At 37.9% G+C, this 16,844-nt stretch overlaps 1 protein-coding gene across 2 annotated transcripts in view; it reads left to right on the forward strand.

Moving 5' to 3' along the window:
* LOC135110210 (beta-ureidopropionase-like) overlaps positions 1-5,151 on the forward strand; it is a 34,075-nt gene extending 28,924 nt beyond the window's left edge. For both annotated transcript variants that reach the window (XM_064022263.1, XM_064022262.1), the window contains exons 8-10: positions 3,200-3,392; positions 3,671-3,757; positions 4,381-5,151. In XM_064022263.1, the coding sequence (XP_063878333.1) occupies positions 3,200-3,392; positions 3,671-3,757; positions 4,381-4,470 (370 nt within the window). In that variant the 3' untranslated portion in view covers positions 4,471-5,151. The remainder of the gene's footprint in view (positions 1-3,199; positions 3,393-3,670; positions 3,758-4,380) is intronic.
* The last annotated feature ends 11,693 nt before the right edge of the window (positions 5,152-16,844 follow it).

Consider the following 16,844-nt stretch of genomic DNA (forward strand, 5'->3'; position numbering starts at 1 on the left):
TGTGTGAAAGATTGGTGAAGGATAAATGGATGCAGTACCTAGAAGGAAATGAAGTGATAATAAAACAAGAATTTGGATTTAGGAGAGGGAGATCGTGTGTTACAAACTTACTGAGTTTTTATTCTAGAGTGGTGGATATAATGCAAGAAAGAGATGGATGGGCAGATTGTGTTTATTTAGACCTGAAGAAGGCCTTTGATAAAGTGCCACACAGGAGATTGTTGTGGAAGTTGAAGCATAATGGTAGGCTAAGGGAGGGCCTGCTGAGATGGATGGAAAATTTCTTGACAAACAGAGAAATGAGAATGGTGGTGAAAGATAAAAAATCATCATGGAGGGAAGTCATAAGTGGAGTACCCCAAGGCTCAGTACTTGCATCAATCATGTTTGCAGTTTATATAAATAATATGACAGAGTGTGAACAGCTACATGAGCCTTTTTGCGGATGATGCAAAGTTGCTGAAGAAAGTAGAGTGTGCAGAGGACTGTGGAACGTTACAAGAAGACCTGAACAAGATATCAGAGTGGAGTTATAGATAGGAAATGGAATTTAATTTAAAGAAGTGTAAAGTAATAGAATTTGGAAAAAGTACAAGAAGAGTAAAAGGAAATTATGTGTTGGTGTATGATTATGGTGTAAGGTTGAGTAGAGCAGAAGAGGAAAAGGATCTCGGTGTTACAGTGACTGGGAACCTGACCCCAGAGAGACACAGCAAAATTACAGGAGAAATCTATAACTTGTTGAGAAGAATAAGGTAGGCCTTTGCATATATGGATGAAGGTCAGGAAGATGATCGTGTCGCTGATAAGACCTAGACTAGAATATGCAGCAGTAGTGTGGTTGCCATACTAGAAAAAAGGATACAAGGAAGTTGGAGAGAGTTCAGAGAGCAGCTACGAAGATGGTACCAAGTATTAGGGACTTGTCATATGAAGAGAGACTGGCAAGGATAGATCTACCAGCGTTGGAAAAGAGGAGAGAAAGAGGACACGTGATTGCGATATGTAAAGTATATGAGGGAGTAGAGGAGGTGGACCAGAGCGACTTAATGGTCTCGGATACACAGGACACTAGAGGACATGGAAAGAGGCTGAAGGAGAGTGCTTGTAAAAGAGGCGTCAAAAAGTATAGTTTCCCATATAGAAGTATTGATGTATGGAACAGTCTGGATGAAGAGATAGTAAATGCAGAAAGTATACATGGATTCAAGGCTAAGTTGGATATTAAAAGATATGGAGATGGGACAGCATGAGCATAGCTCTTTTCTCATAAAGCACAACTAGGTAAATACACACACATACACACACACACACACACACACACTGTGCTCCGCTCACAAATGAGAAGGCCTGAGTTTGAGCCCTGGGTGCAGTGAGACAGGTGGGCAAGCCTCTTAATGTGTAGCACCTGTTCACCAGTAACAAGATGGTACAGGATTTAGGCCGAGGGTTTTTGACCTTGCTGTCCCATTGTATGGTGTGCAAGTGGTCTCAGTCCTACCCAGAGATTAGTTGCTATGAGCTCTAAGGTCTTCCCATAGGGGAATAGGTGGCTGGGTAACCACCAGATGACTGGGAGTGAGTTACTCTCTCTATATCTGTACACACACACACACACACACACACACACACACACACACACACACACACACACACACACACACACACACACACACACACACACACACAGCTAACTTTCTATTCATTCTTTTTTTTTTTTTTATGTAGGAAGGACACTGGCCAAGGGCAACAAAAATCCAATAAAAAATTAAAAAATGCCCACTGAAATGCCAGTCCCATAAAAGGGTCAAAGCAGTAGTCAAAAATTGATGTATAAGAGTCTTGAAACCTCCCTCTTGAAGGAATTCAAGTTATAGGAAGGTGGAAATACAGAAGCAGGCAGGGAGTTTCAGAGTTTACCAGAGAGAGAGAGATTAATGATTGAGAATACTGGTTAATTCCTGCATTAGAGAGGTGGACAGAATAGGGGTGAGAGAAAGAAGAAAGTCTTGTGCAGTGAGGCTGCGGGAGGAGGGGAGGCATGCAGTTAGCAAGATCAGAAGAGCAGTTAGCATGAAAATAGCGGTAGAAGACAGCTAGAGATGCAACATTGCAGCGGTGAGAGAGAGGCTGAAGACAGTCAGTTAGAGGAGAGGAGTTGATGAGACGAAAAGCTTTTGATTCCACCCTGTCTAGAAGAGCAGTATGAGTGGAACCCTCCCAGACATGTGAAGCATACTCCATACATGGACGGATAAGGCCTTTTTACAGAGTTAGCAGGTGGGGGGGTGAGAAAAACTGGCGGAGACATCTCAGAACGGCTAACTTCATAGAAGCTGTTTTAGCTAGAGATGAGATGTGAAGTTTCCAGTTCAGATTATAAGTAAAGGACAGACTGAGGATGTTCAGTGTAGAAGAGGGGGACAGTCGAGTGTCATTGAAGAAGAGGGGATAGTTGTCTGGAAGGTTGTGTCGAGTTGATAGATGGACGAATTGAGTTTTTGAGCCATTGAACAATACCAAGTTTGCTCTGTCCCAATCAGAAATTTTAGAAAGATCAGAAGTCAAGTGTTCTGTGGCTTCCCTGCGTGAAATGTTTACCTCCTGAAGGGTTGGACGTCTATGAAAAGACGTGGAAAAGTGCAGGGTGGTATCATCAGTGTAGAAGTGGATAGGACAAGAAGTTTGGTTTAGAAGATCATTAATGAATAATAAGAAGAGAGTGGGTGACAGGAAAGAACCCTGGGGAACACCACTGTTAATAGATTTAGGAGAAGAACAGTGACTGTCTACCACAGCAGCAGTAGAATGGTCAGAAAGGAAACTTTAGATGAAGTTACAGAGAGAAGGATAGAAGCCGTAGGAGGGTAGTTTAGAAATCAAAGCTTTGTGCCAGACTCTATCAAAAGCTTTTGATATGTCTAAGGCAACAGCAAAAGTTTCACCAAAATCTCTAGAAGAGGATGACCAAGACTCAGTAAGGAAAGCCGGAAGGTCACCAGTATGATGTGAGGAGTGATTGCTTTGTCATAATTGAGACAGTAATGAAAACTCACAAGTTCATGAATGTAATGGTTGTTATGTTTGTGTTGTAAAGTTGACCATGTTACTTTCTTTGTATTCAGATCACATTTATGGTTGATGATAACTATAATTTGGATAAATAAATTCATATTAAGTTGTGCTTTCTTTTGGACAGTGAGCCTTTGTGGGCCATTGAGGCAAGGAATGCAGCCATTGCTAACAGCTATTTTGCCTGTGCCATTAATCGTGTTGGTACTGAGGTCTTCCCGAATGAGTTCACTTCTGCTGATGGCAAGCCAGCACACAAAGACTTCGGTCACTTCTATGGCTCATCATACGTAGCTGCCCCTGATGGCTCTCGTACCCCAGTGAGTATATATCTGTTTATACTCTCTATTTGTCTATGTGCCTGTCTCATTTTTTACAGTTATGATAGAATCTGTGTACTATTTCTCTGATTTATGTCTGTTTTGTTTGTTGTCTTCCCATACTATTCAGTCTTCATGATGGAAGGTTGTGTTGCAGGCTTGAGAAAAGACCAGAGAATTAGGATGCAGGCAGTATAGAGGTGCTGAAGAAATTTGGAAGTTGTCAAAAGTCTGTATTGTTCTTTGCATCTCACTGTCCCATATTCTTCAAATTGCAGGGTTTGTCAAGGAACAAAGATGGGCTTCTGGTTACTGAAGTAGACCTGAATCTCTGTCGTCAGGTCAAGGACCACTGGGGTTTCAGGGTTAGTGAAAAGGATTTCTTCTGTTGTGAGCTTGCTAGGATCATATCATAATATTCCTATGGTTCAAACTTTGGACACACACACACACACACACACTCACAATGTATATAGTAAATAGATTTAAGTTCTTGTTCTTAAGCATGTAGATGTGTATATGAAGGAATTCAGATTAATTTCAGAAGGTACAAATTTTATATATATATATATATATATATATATATATATATATATATATATATATATATATATATATATATATATATATATATATATATATATATATATATATATATATATATATATATATTTTTTTTTTTTTTTTTTTTTTTTTCAAAAATTCCTCAGTCAGGAACTTGTAACTGAATGGAATGCTAGTTATAACAGTTTTCATCCTTTTGGTTTTTTGTGTCAGACATTATCCATGTATTGACTGACTCCTAAGGGAAGCTGAACAGCTAAACAGTGTGTGAGTTGCACATCCCACTGTGAACTTCAACTTGGATCTATCCTGCATTGTTAGCAGAATGGGCAGGGGTGTACAAACCAGAGTGTGAAATGTGAAACTATAATTACTAATGTTAATATTCTTCACTAGTGAAATAACCTATTAATTTGTCTCACAGATGACGCAACGCCTCGACCTTTATGCAAGTTCCCTCTCGGCTGCCATCATGCCCAACTACCAGCCACCAATCATCAGAGATTCCTGCTAAGTGTCTAACAAACTGATGAGAATAACAGTTCAGTGATCAAATTTTCTCATACCAAATTTTTAGTTATATATTTAAGTATTTTCTTGCAACCCATGTGTGCCTTTTTCATGTGTAATTTGATACCTAAGATTTTGATGCATATACTGACCTTGGTCACCACAGCTGAGGGTTTAGGTGTAAAGGTTCACCCAGTTGAGCCTGTGACTGAATGGCCCACTGGTCAGTAACACTTGCCACTCTTAACTCTGTTCCGAGACCAATGTTTCCTAGGGCACAGAATACACATGTATGATATTGTGATAGTTATTCTTGCACAGTAGTATAAAGTAGATCATCATACCAGTTTGATCTCAACCCTCAACAGTATATGAGTTAATGTAAAAAGATTTTATGTTGAAGTAAGAATTATTGTACCATCAATTTTCTCTTAATATAGATAATATATTTTCTATTAATACATAAGTGGGGGGCCGCCGTGGTACGGTGGGAGCATGTGCACTTTGAGGGCTGAGGGATCCTTGGGCACACAAGTCTGAAACTTGGCCACAGTCTAATGGTAGGAAGGACATTCACTTGGGATAACGATTTCCAATTGCCAAATCCAAAGTCCTTTGTTAGGAGGCGCCATTCTAGCCTTCATAGACTAGGGAAACCAGAAGTAAAAACCGGAAAAAAAAAAAATGTACATGTGAGTGATTACCATCTACCATTCTGTGTTATTCTTTCACTTTAAAGGAAACAAAGATGAGGTACAGAGGTCAATTCAGAAGAAAATTTATGATACTTGAAAGGCAATGTCAGTTTTAACTTTTAGTTACTGGAACTTGTAATGAAGAACAGTATTATTTCAACATAAAGCTAGGAAATGATGTAGATGTTACATCATAATTTTGTTTATGGAATACATATCTTATTGAAATCATACACATTAATATGAAAAGTTAACAATACAGTGTGCCACTGACTTGAAATGTTTGCATGGATGTTGAGAGTAATTGAAGATGATGATGGTTGGCAGAAGTTTGATGGATACAGAATACTGCATGCTGTGTGTGGAGGCAGCATGACAGCATAATGAAAGTACTTGAAGCAAACAATATACACTTTTACTTAGTAATAGAGAGAAAAGGTTTGTAGAAGTGTGTGTGTGTGTGTGTGTGTGTGTGTGTGTGTGTGTGTGTGTATGTGTGTGTTGTGCCTTGTTTTATATTACAAGATTAGTGTATTATCATATAGCAATCCTGCAAACATGGATTATGTAGACACAGTATTAAGGATTCATTTGATGACTTGTTGACCTCCTTCCTGACTCATTAGGCATTCCTGATTGCTCACAAATTTCCTTTTAAGTACAGTTTTTATTTCTAGATAATTTCTTAAAAACTCATAGAGTGAATTTATGTGAAATGAGTTTAGGTGTGACCCTTTTTACAAGTCTCATTCACATTCTCAGTTAATATGTCTTGTGATTTGCTGGGCTTCCTCTTCCAGTGTTACTTCTCCATATGTGATAGGAAAAGGATCAACATTGTTATTATTTATATATATATATATATATATATATATATATATATATATATATATATATATATATATATATATATATATATATATATATATATATATATATATATATATATATATATATATATATATATATATATATATATATATATATATATATATATATATATATATATATATATATATATATATATATATATATATATATATATACACACACACACACACACACACACACACACACACACACAGTAGGGTACATGACAATGAATACGATTCATTCCAGTGTAGCATTCGTTATGGCAAATGTCCATTATGGCAACTGAACCTATGGGAAAAAAGTTATTGGGTCCAGGGAACCAGAAAATAATATGAAAAATTCCTCAGTTAAAAAACAAAAATATAAAAATTAGCACATTTGTACTGTATTTGAGATAATAGAACAACTACATAGAGTGACCTAAACTAACCTTAGGTTATTGTGTGGATGAGCTTGTTTGGCTGTTACTATTAGAGGTGGAGGCGGTGGATTACTGAAGGAAGGTAGAAGGTGGCGCTGGTGGAAAATAGATGAACAACAGCTTGCACAGCTGGTGAGTTAGTCTTTTGAGTTTTAGGTTGTTATTCCGATTAAATTTCTATTAAAATTCTAGTGTGTTATAGCAGTTGTATGTTATAATGACAATGCGTTGTTGTGTACCCTACTGTGTGTGTGTGTGTGTGTGTATATATATATATATATATATATATATATATATATATATATATATATATATATATATATATATATATATAGTTACATTATATCTTTATTGTGCTTCATTAACTTTGCATTAATATATTTTACTAACACTGTCATTATATAATGAGTATAAACAAAGTTCTACATAATTAATTAGAAGCCTAAAAGTAGTTCGCCATCAAGTTTGGCAGTTACCAATTAGTGTTGAATGAATCTTCCTAAATGCAGAACTGACACACAAGAAAAGTTTAACCCGGTGCAATAAAATCCGCAAACGGTGCTAGTTTAAGATATTCTACTTTGATATTCATGTCTTACAGTCTCCCATTGGTTTATTTCAGCTTCTCCCTATTACTTTAGGTTTCAGATATGATATCCATGGATGACGTCAGGAGACCATAAATCTTATTGTGAGCTGCTTCTGGCTCTCACCAGGTGGCAGGCCTGTGTTTCAGGAGCAGTAAAATGTGGACTTTGATATATTGATGGAATATATTAAGGAAATCATAATCTCATAAATTCTTTAAAAGAAATGCCAAAATAGGTGACTACAAATATTTCTTTTGATTTAGCTAAGTGAACAGCTGTGCTGAATGTGTTTATCAGTGTGGTTTTGTATCAAGATGAAGCTTGCTCATTCACACAGACATGTACAGCAATGTCTCTCATATGGAATGCTTATAATCACTGCCCAGATTGTGACTACTTTAAGGTAAGATTAACAAAATGGAATATTTTTCATATAGGAGTTGGGCTTAGTGTACTCTTTTTTTATGTTAGTTGTCATGCTATGTGGTTTTTGTTTGCAAAACAGTGATTAAGTTGATGACAATGCAACAATACTGCTACCTGGTAAGAAAAACATAATCACATTGTAACAAACTTGTATAATTCTATCTCTGATTTATCTTTTCATGCAGTATTTTTTTTTTTTCTTTTTTTTTGCTCTGAGGCCTCCAGTGTCTTTACTTCTTTTCTCATGAATCCTTTGCATCAACATCCTTATCCAGATAATGAAATTTTATGAGTTGTTCCTGTTGTACTTAAGTGTCTGGAACAAAAATAATGTAATTTAGAATCAATAACTCTTTTTCTTGTGGTATCATGCACCATAAGTGTCCTTTGGTCCTTAACCTTTGTTTTCACCTTTCTCTCCATGAGGATGGTGTTAGAAAATCAGTGACATCTCATTTTCCTGTTTTAGATAAGATTCTATAAAAAATGTTTCCCTTCTAATTTTTGTGTTAAAGTTACTTTGACAGTAAATATGTAGCATTTCTCCTACTTGTGGAAGCCATATCCAAATTAACATAATGCCAGATATGAATTTTTACCCACACATTGGTAGTATTTCTCACAGGTCATCATATTCTGACATTCCTCATAAAGTATATGTATTAACCCTTTCTGGGATATCTACCATTCCAGATCTTCAAATATAGTACACAGTTGGAATTTATTGTGGAGTGGAGGTGAACAGCCTTCATGTATTGGTATGGTCTCAAATTTCTGTAGGTACAGTGTAGTGAAGTTCACATAATCACAACCTTGTTTATATTTTAAGAGAGGATCCTCTTGGAAGCATAATTTGAGCTCCGAGACTTGACCACAAGCAGGTCTGTATTCATGTGACGGCTGTATGTGTTCAGAGCTTAGAAATAATCTTGTTAGAAATGCAGATTGTCTCATTGATAAAAATTAAAGTAAATGTTTTTTTTATTGTATAATTTGAGAATATCTACTGTTTAGTGTTTATCTTTGTTGTATTCCAAATTATGTTGATTCTATTTAGTAGTCTATAATGTTATGTTCTTGATCTGATTGTTAATTTAATTTCATAGTTTATTTGCTTTATGACTTTTACATAGTGATAGATTAAAGTGCTCTGGCATTTTGCCTCTGCTAGTTGGGGGGACCTGAGGAGGTATTTTGCTGATTTTCCTTGGAATGACTACTGCATCCATGTCAGAGACCTGTCTTTGTGTGCTGAGTGCATAACAGAGATGATAGTGTCTGGCATGGAGGTGTACATTCCTCACTCTTTTTCTCGACCTAAACCTTCAAACCTTGGTTTAACACAGCTTGTTCTTATGCTATACATGATAGAGAGGTGGCCCACAAAAGGATACTTAAGCCTTCCATCACCAGAATCTCATGTTCTTTATATTTCTGCCTGGAACCATGCCAAGTCTGTTCTCCAACTAGCCAAAAACTCCTTCATTAACAAAAAGTGTCAAAATCTTTCAAGATCTAATTCCCCTTGTGACTTCTGGCATCTAGCTAAAAATATCTCCAATAACTTTGCTTCTTCTTCTTTCCCTCCTTTATTTCAACCAGATGGCACCACTGCTATCACATCTATTTCTAAAGCTGAAACTCTTCACTAAACCTTTGTTAAAAACTCTACCTTGGACGATTCAGGGCTTGTTCCTCCCTCTCCTCCACCCTCTGACTACTTCATGCTACCTATTAAAATTCTTTGGAATGATGTTTTCCATGCCCTCGCTAGCCTAAACCCTCAGAAGGCTTATGGACCTGATGGGGTCCCTCCTATTGTTCTCCGAAACTGTGCCTCCGTGCTTGCACCTTGCCTAGTCAAACTCTTTCAGTTCTGTCTGTCAACATCTGCCTTTCCTTCTTGCTGGAATTTTGCATACATTCAGCCTGTTTCTAAAAAGGGTAACCATTCTTATCCTTCAAACTACTGTCTTATTGCTTGAATTTCCTGCCTATCTAAAGTTTTTGAATCTATCTTCAACAGGAAGATTCTTAAACATCTATCACTTCACAGCCTTCTGTCTGATTGCCAGTATGGGTTCCTTCAAGGCCGCTCTACTGGTGATCTTCTGGCTTTCCTTACCGAGTCTTGGTCATTCTCTTGTAGAGATCTTGGTGAAACTTTTGCTGTTGCCTTGGATATATCAAAAGCTCTTGATAGTCTGGCACAAGGCTTTGATTCCAAACTACCCTCCTATGGCTTCTATCCTTCTCTCTGTAACTTCATCTCAGGTTTCCTTTCTGACCGTTCTATTGCTGCTGTGGTAGACGGTCACTGTTCTCCTAAATCTATTAACAGTGGTGTTCCTCAGGGTTCTGTCCTGTCACCCACTCTCCTTATTATTCATCAATGACCTTCTAAACCAAACTTTTTGCCCTATCCACTCTTACGCTGATGATATCACCCTGCACTTTTCCACATCTTTTCATAGATGTCCAGCCCTTCAGGAAGTAAACATTTCATGCAGGGAAGCCACAGAACACCTGATTTCTGATCTTTCAAAAATTTCTGATTGGGACAATTGCTCAATGCCTCAAAAACTCAATTCCTCCATATATCAACTTGACACAACCTTCCAGACAACTATCCCCTCTTCTTCAATGGCACTCAACTGTCCCCCTCTTCTACACTGAACATCCTCGTTCTGTCCTTTACTTATAATCTGAAATGGAAACTTCACATCTCATCTCTAGCTAAAACAGCTTCTATGAAGTTAGGTGTTCTGAGATGTCTCCACCAGTTTTTCTCACACTCCCAGCTGCTAATTCTGTACAAGGGCCTTATCCGTCCACGTATGGAGTATGCTTCACATGTTTGGGGGTTCCACTCATACCGCTTTTCTAGACAGGGTGGAATCAAAAGCTTTTCGTCTCATCGACTCCTCTCCTTTAACTGACTGTCTTCAGCCTCTCTCTCATCACTGCAATGTTGCATCTCTAGCTGTCTTCTACCTCTATTTTTATGCTAACTACTAGTCTGATCTTACTAACTGCGTGCCTCCCCTCCTCCCATGGCCTCGCTGCACAAGACTTCCTTCTTTCTCTCACCTCTATTCTCAATCATTCATCCCTTTCTCTGATAAACTCTGGAACTCCCTGCCTGCTTCTGTATTTCCACCTTCCTATGACTTAAATTCCTTCAAGAGGGAGGTTTCAAGACACTTATCCTTCAATTTTTGACCAACACTTTGGAGCTTTTTCTGGGACTGGCAACTCAGTGGGCTTTTTTTTTATTGGATTTTTGTTGCCCTTGGCCAGTGTCCCTCCTACGTAAAAAAAAAAGTCCTAATTATTTTATTGTCTTCCTCAGAAATATCGAAAGATATTAATAACAAAGGTCCAACTGATAAAGTATAATGAAAAGATATTTTTGACATTTTTCAGGGAAATCCATGTAATTTTGGACAATAAACTGAGTGATTCATTGAAAGTATTTATTTATGTAATACAGTGCATGCTTATGTGAGACATGCTTGGTCTTTAGACATGCTTGGTGGTGAAGTTCTATTTACATACTGTTTTAGCTGTGAGTGAGAGAGAGAGAGAGAGAGAGAGAGAGAGAGAGAGAGACCAGCAATCTATGCCCATGATTCACCCATTGTAGCAAAAGGCTCGCATGCCCCTGACATGTTAACTGTCCCATGTTTTTTGCATTAATGTTTACCATATATGTATATCTGTCTAAGGGCAGTAAGTAATCCATTTGTAATGGATGGCTTGTCTTAAGGCAGGGAAGAAGAGAACCTCATGGAACATGTACACATGGTAGTAATGCAGTGGTACCAGTGAGGATAGAGGGTAGAGTTTAATATACCACATTCTTACCATGAAAAAAAAAAAAAAAAAAAAAATCCAAATAAATAAACACAAGCGCAGTTCGAACGTAGTAACAGTAGAAAACATAAAAAATATGACTACTGTAGTTATGTGTGGACTGGTATACCAGCGAAATGGGAGTGAAGGAATATTTAAGTATTAGTTATCAACAATTTGACTAGTACTAACAGCATGACTTCATTTCCTCATTTCCTTACATGACTGTATCCAGCAAAATAAAACTACAGGCAATAAAATGTGTGAACTAGATGAGTGATTTTGTCAATGGTGTCTTTCAAAATTACTGTCAAAATATCCATCAATATAAAATTGAAAAATAGGAAGTATTGTTGAAAAGTGTTCTAGTAATAACCATTGGCTGTACCATTATATACAGTAAAATAAAATATTCAAATAAAAAAAAATAGACTCGGAACTGGTTTGTTTAGATCGCCACTGAGGAAGCTAACAGCTCAGCATGTGTGTACCAGAAGGCATCATGAGCACCACAACCTGCAAGGTTATATAGACCAGAAACGAGTCCACAGTCATTTTTTTCTTTTGCTTTTTCTTCAAGCACAGCATAATCGTAATTATAGCAACCAGCTCGGTGGAGGACTCCGGCTAGCGGCTGTCCTCCACAGTGAAAATGATTCCGGCTGCAAGCATCCGCAAATTGCCTCGTGTAAAGCGGGTTTACACGGGCTATTTTTCCACCCGGCTGCTTGCAACCACACGGAGCAGCTGGCAGGTTTCAACCGAAAGCATTCACACAATGAAGAGCAGCAGCTAGCCCGCTAGCCGGAGTGCTCCTCCCCCAAGCAGGTTGCTATAATAGCGATTATGCCGTTTGAAGAAAAAAAAAAAAGAAATGATTGTGGACTCGTTGTGGTCTATATACCCTTGCAAGCTGTAGTGCTCGTGATACCTTCTGGTACACACACATGCTGAGCTGTTGGCTTCCCCAGTGACGATGTAAACAAACCAATTCCGCGCCTATTTTCCATTTTTTAATTAATAAATTTAAAGATTTGATTTATTTATTGTAAATAATGGTACAACCAATCGTTTTTACTAAAACACTTTCCAGGAATATTCCTCCTATTTTCAATTTTATATTGATAGCTCTCATTTGACCCTGAAAAATCGCCGGGATGGCAACCGATCAGACCGACAGAGCGGTTTCCCGGCTCCTCCGGCAATTCAGCAAATCCCGGCTGCATCTCGCTTCCGGGTGCACAATCCCGGCTGCAAGCAGCCGCGAATTGCCACGTGTAAACCCTCCTTAAACCTCCTTTTAAACACCAATTTTCTTCCTTCATCCTTATTAACGGTGCAAAGTTTCTGTAAAATTCATTATGCATATCTATTTTTTTTTTTCTTTCGAGAGAAACACAGTTCGCTGTCCAGCATAAATTATATATATATATATATATATATATATATATATATATATATATATATATATATATATATATATATATATATATATATATATATATATATATATATATATATATATATATATATATATATATATATAAAGTGAAAATGAACAGCGGAAATTTAATCGAATAGCTAAAACATACACATTTAGAGGCAAAAATTGGTAATTATATGCTGGATGGTTCAGTCACGTGTATGCATGTGTGTGTGTGTGTGTGTGTGTGTCGCTCCATGTACACATGTGTCTATTTATCTCGTTAGTGAAACATTTGCCCCTATTCTCCACTGTGTGCTTTGCTGTGATTGTGGTCATTGTACCTCTCAGCTGTACCCCGCGGAAGGTGCTGTGGAGCGGGGGAAAGGAAGGGCTTGGTAACTCAGGTAAGTGCTCTTGTTTTCCTCCAGCCATTGTTGTGTACCTTCAGCCATTGTTGTTTTCCCCCAGCCACTGTTGTTTACCTTCAGCCATTGTTGTTTACCTTCAGCCATTGTTGTTTACCTTCAGGTATTGTTGTTTTCCTCCAGCCACTGATCTTTACCTTCAGGCGTTGTTGTTTACCTTCAGACATTGTTATTTACTTTCAGCAATAGTTGTTTGCCTTCAGCCGTTGTTGTTTACCTTCAGAAATTGTTGTTTTACGACAAGTTACAAGTAACATGTTTCGTAATTACACAAGGTGCAGTTGGATGTTTAAGTACTGGGATAATATTGAAATAATATTAGCTTTGTAATCTGAGGGCGAGGTTAGGTTAGATTTCAATGATTTATTTATTTATTTATTTATTTTATCTATTTATTTATTATTTTTTTAACGGCTTATCCCTCCTTTGTGTGCATTACGATTTAAAAGAAAAAACCCAGCAATTTATAATTACTATCTCAAAATTAATAGATTATCTCCACAATGCCCATGTTCTTAAATTAGAATAAAGTTTCGTTGAATTCAAATAAATCAGCTTAATAATTAATTTATGTTGATTTGTTTGCAGTGTCAGTTAGTGAAACGAGTTGTCTTGATAAATATCTATTCATTGTCTTTGTTGCTGTGGTGTATTTGTACAGGGACTGCCACGTGTAGGCCTGACGACTTCTTGCAGCTTCCTTTTTTTTTTTTTTTTCTTGTGTTGTCATGATTAATTTGTGTGCAATGCCAGCCGGTGAAGCGAGTTGTCTTGACAAATATCTACGAAACGAGTAGTCTTGGTAGCAGGTTAACGTGCACTCATCCTGCCTCGTAAAGTCTCAAACACGGCGATGGCTCACCTTGTTGATGTCCTTGCTTGATACGAGGAGTAGAAATGCCAGGCTGTTGTTTCTTGTTTGGTTATGCTGATACTATTTTACTTTTTCACCAGAATTATGTAGAGAAGTGAACATTGCTTTTTTTTTTTTTTTTTCTTTTTATTACCCCCATTCTCTGATATGTTCTGTAGTAGAATTGGTAACTTAAAATGCTCAGGTTAACGTGCATTTGGTTGGCTTCGTAAATACTAGACCAACAGGTCTTCCTTTACCTGATAGGATTGTGTTAACCCAGATTCTTTTACTCGTGATTCGATGTCTTCTCCAGTAATGATGTTTTAGCGTACTGATGGAAGTTAAAACATTCGTGCCGAGTTTTTGTTTATTCATCTATTTACTTATTTTTGTGGAAGATAGAGAGGAGAAGCCTAATGCTATCTTAATGGAACACTACTTTATCATGGAGAAGAGGTTTGCGTATTCCAATGATCGGTGGAGTTAAAATTCGACAGCTGCTCCAGTACTCGAGATTTCGGTTGAGAAGAAGAGAGGAATCAGGCTAAAAGGTAATGCCCCACAATGACGTCATAAACCAGTGTAGCGTGGCATTGGGATTAATTCTGCTCACCATGGTCATCACATTCCCCACAACAGTCCCCCATGGCCGACAGACGCGTGTGTAGGCTAGGGGGAACCCTGGCAGTGCATTGGTACAGGCTTACAGTTCCATGCTTATGCGCAGTTCCTATCTGTCGTAACCTTGGCAGTACTTCTGATGAGCTTTGTTTGAAAATTTACAGATGTTTACGCCATTATCAAGTGTTTTCCCTGCCCGTTTGTCTGACCTCATTAACTCATTCTTCCATGTGGCAGCAAGGAAGGATCTGACACAGGGACGTAACAGACCACCACGGGAGTAGGCTTAACCCACGCTGCAGCTGTATCAATTTCCTAAAGCCTCTAGTCCCTCGGCAACAGTACAAAACTAAAGCTGCCAGGTTGGGCCCGCAGGTTTATGTTTTCAAGGTCACCCAAGAACGTCGACCGCTCCCGTCCAGTGGAAACTTTGAGAAAACGAAGGCGCCAGTGGAGAATTAAGTAGCTGTATGGAATTCCAGTGCTTTGCTGTCAGTTATGTTGTGTTATATTGTGGCTAATGAATATCAAATAGGTTTGCAACGACCTTGTTAGTACTCTCTCTCTCTCTCTCTCTCTCTCTCTCTCTCTCTCTCTCTCTCTTCCTCTCTCTCTCTCTCTCTCTCTCTCTCTCTCTCTCTCTCTCTCTCTCTCTCTCTCTCTCTCTCTCTCTCTCTCTCTCTCTCTCTCTCTCTCTCTCTCTCTCTCTCTCTCTCTCTCTCTCTCTCTCTCTCTCTCTCTCTCTCTCTCTCTCTCTCTCTCTCTCTCTCTCTCTCTCTCTCTCTCTCTCTCTCTCTCTCTCTGATGGCTATTTTTGGAAAAAAGTGACAAACGATAAATAAATAAATAAATAAATAAATAAATAAATAAATAAATAAATAAATAAATAAATAAATAAATAAATATATATATATATATATATATATATATATATATATATATATATATATATATATATATATATATATATATATATATTGTGAAGTAGGTTAAAAAACATTTACTGTATAATCACTCACTCGTAAGGAGAGAGAGAGAGAGAGAGAGAGAGAGAGAGAGAGAGAGAGAGAGAGAGAGAGAGAGAGAGAGAGAGAGAGAGAGAGAGAGAGAGGCAGGCTACACTACCTCTCCCTATAATGTCCCCACTTAATCGTCGTAGCATCATCGTCTTTGAGCTGTTCCCATAGTAACCTGGCCAGCGTCCGAATGTATCGCCTCTGCTGACTGACTTTGGCTTGGTTTTGGCGAGAGGAAGGGCACATCGCTGCCAGGGTTTGAAAAACCCGTCTTTTTTTTTTTTTTTTCTAACTCAACCCACTGTTTTGGGGATGTTTTATTTTTTGTTTTATTTTTTGAAGGTGGTTTTGTTTATTTATTTTTGTTTACTCTACATATTTATACGTAAATAATTTTAAAATAAGCAATTAAAAAGTAATCTAGAGTGAAACAAGATGATTGAATTGTTTTTTTTTCATTCTTCATGTAGGAGGGGGACCGGTCAAGAGCAACAAAAAATATAATAATAATAATAATAATAATAATAATAATAATAATAATAATAATAGAAAGGCGCACTGAGGTGCCGGACCCCAGAGTCAAAAACGGTAGTCAGAAATTACATGATAAGTGTCTTGAAACCTCTCTCTTGAAAAAGTTAGTCATAGGAAGGTGAAAGTACAAAATCAGGCAGGGAGTTCCAGAGTTTACCAGAGATAGGGACGAATGACTGAGAATACTGGTTAACTCTTGCATTAGAGAGGTGGACAGAATAGGGATGAGAAGAAGAAAGTCTTGTGCAGCGAGGTTGCAGAAAGAGGGGAGGCATGCAGTTAACAAGACCAGAAGAGCAGTTGACGTGAAAATAGCGGTAGAAGATAGCAAGAAATGCAAGATTGTGGCGATGAGAGAGAGGCCAAAAAAGTCAGTTAGAGGAGAGGAGTTGTTAAGACGAAAAGCTTTTCATTCCACCCTGTCTAAAAGAATGGTATGAGTGAAACCCCCGCTCCCCCAATACACGTGAAGCATACTCCATACAGTACGGATAAGGCCCCTGTACAAAGTTAGCTGCTGGGGTGGTGAGAAAAACTGGCAGAGACGACTAAGATCACCTGATTTCATAGAAGCTCTTTTAGCTAGAAATGAGATGTGAAGTTTCCAATTTAGATTATAAGTAAAGGACAGACTAAGGAT

Source organism: Scylla paramamosain, chromosome 20, assembly GCF_035594125.1.
Source record: "Scylla paramamosain isolate STU-SP2022 chromosome 20, ASM3559412v1, whole genome shotgun sequence".
In the NCBI taxonomy this organism is placed as follows: Eukaryota; Metazoa; Arthropoda; class Malacostraca; order Decapoda; family Portunidae; genus Scylla; species Scylla paramamosain.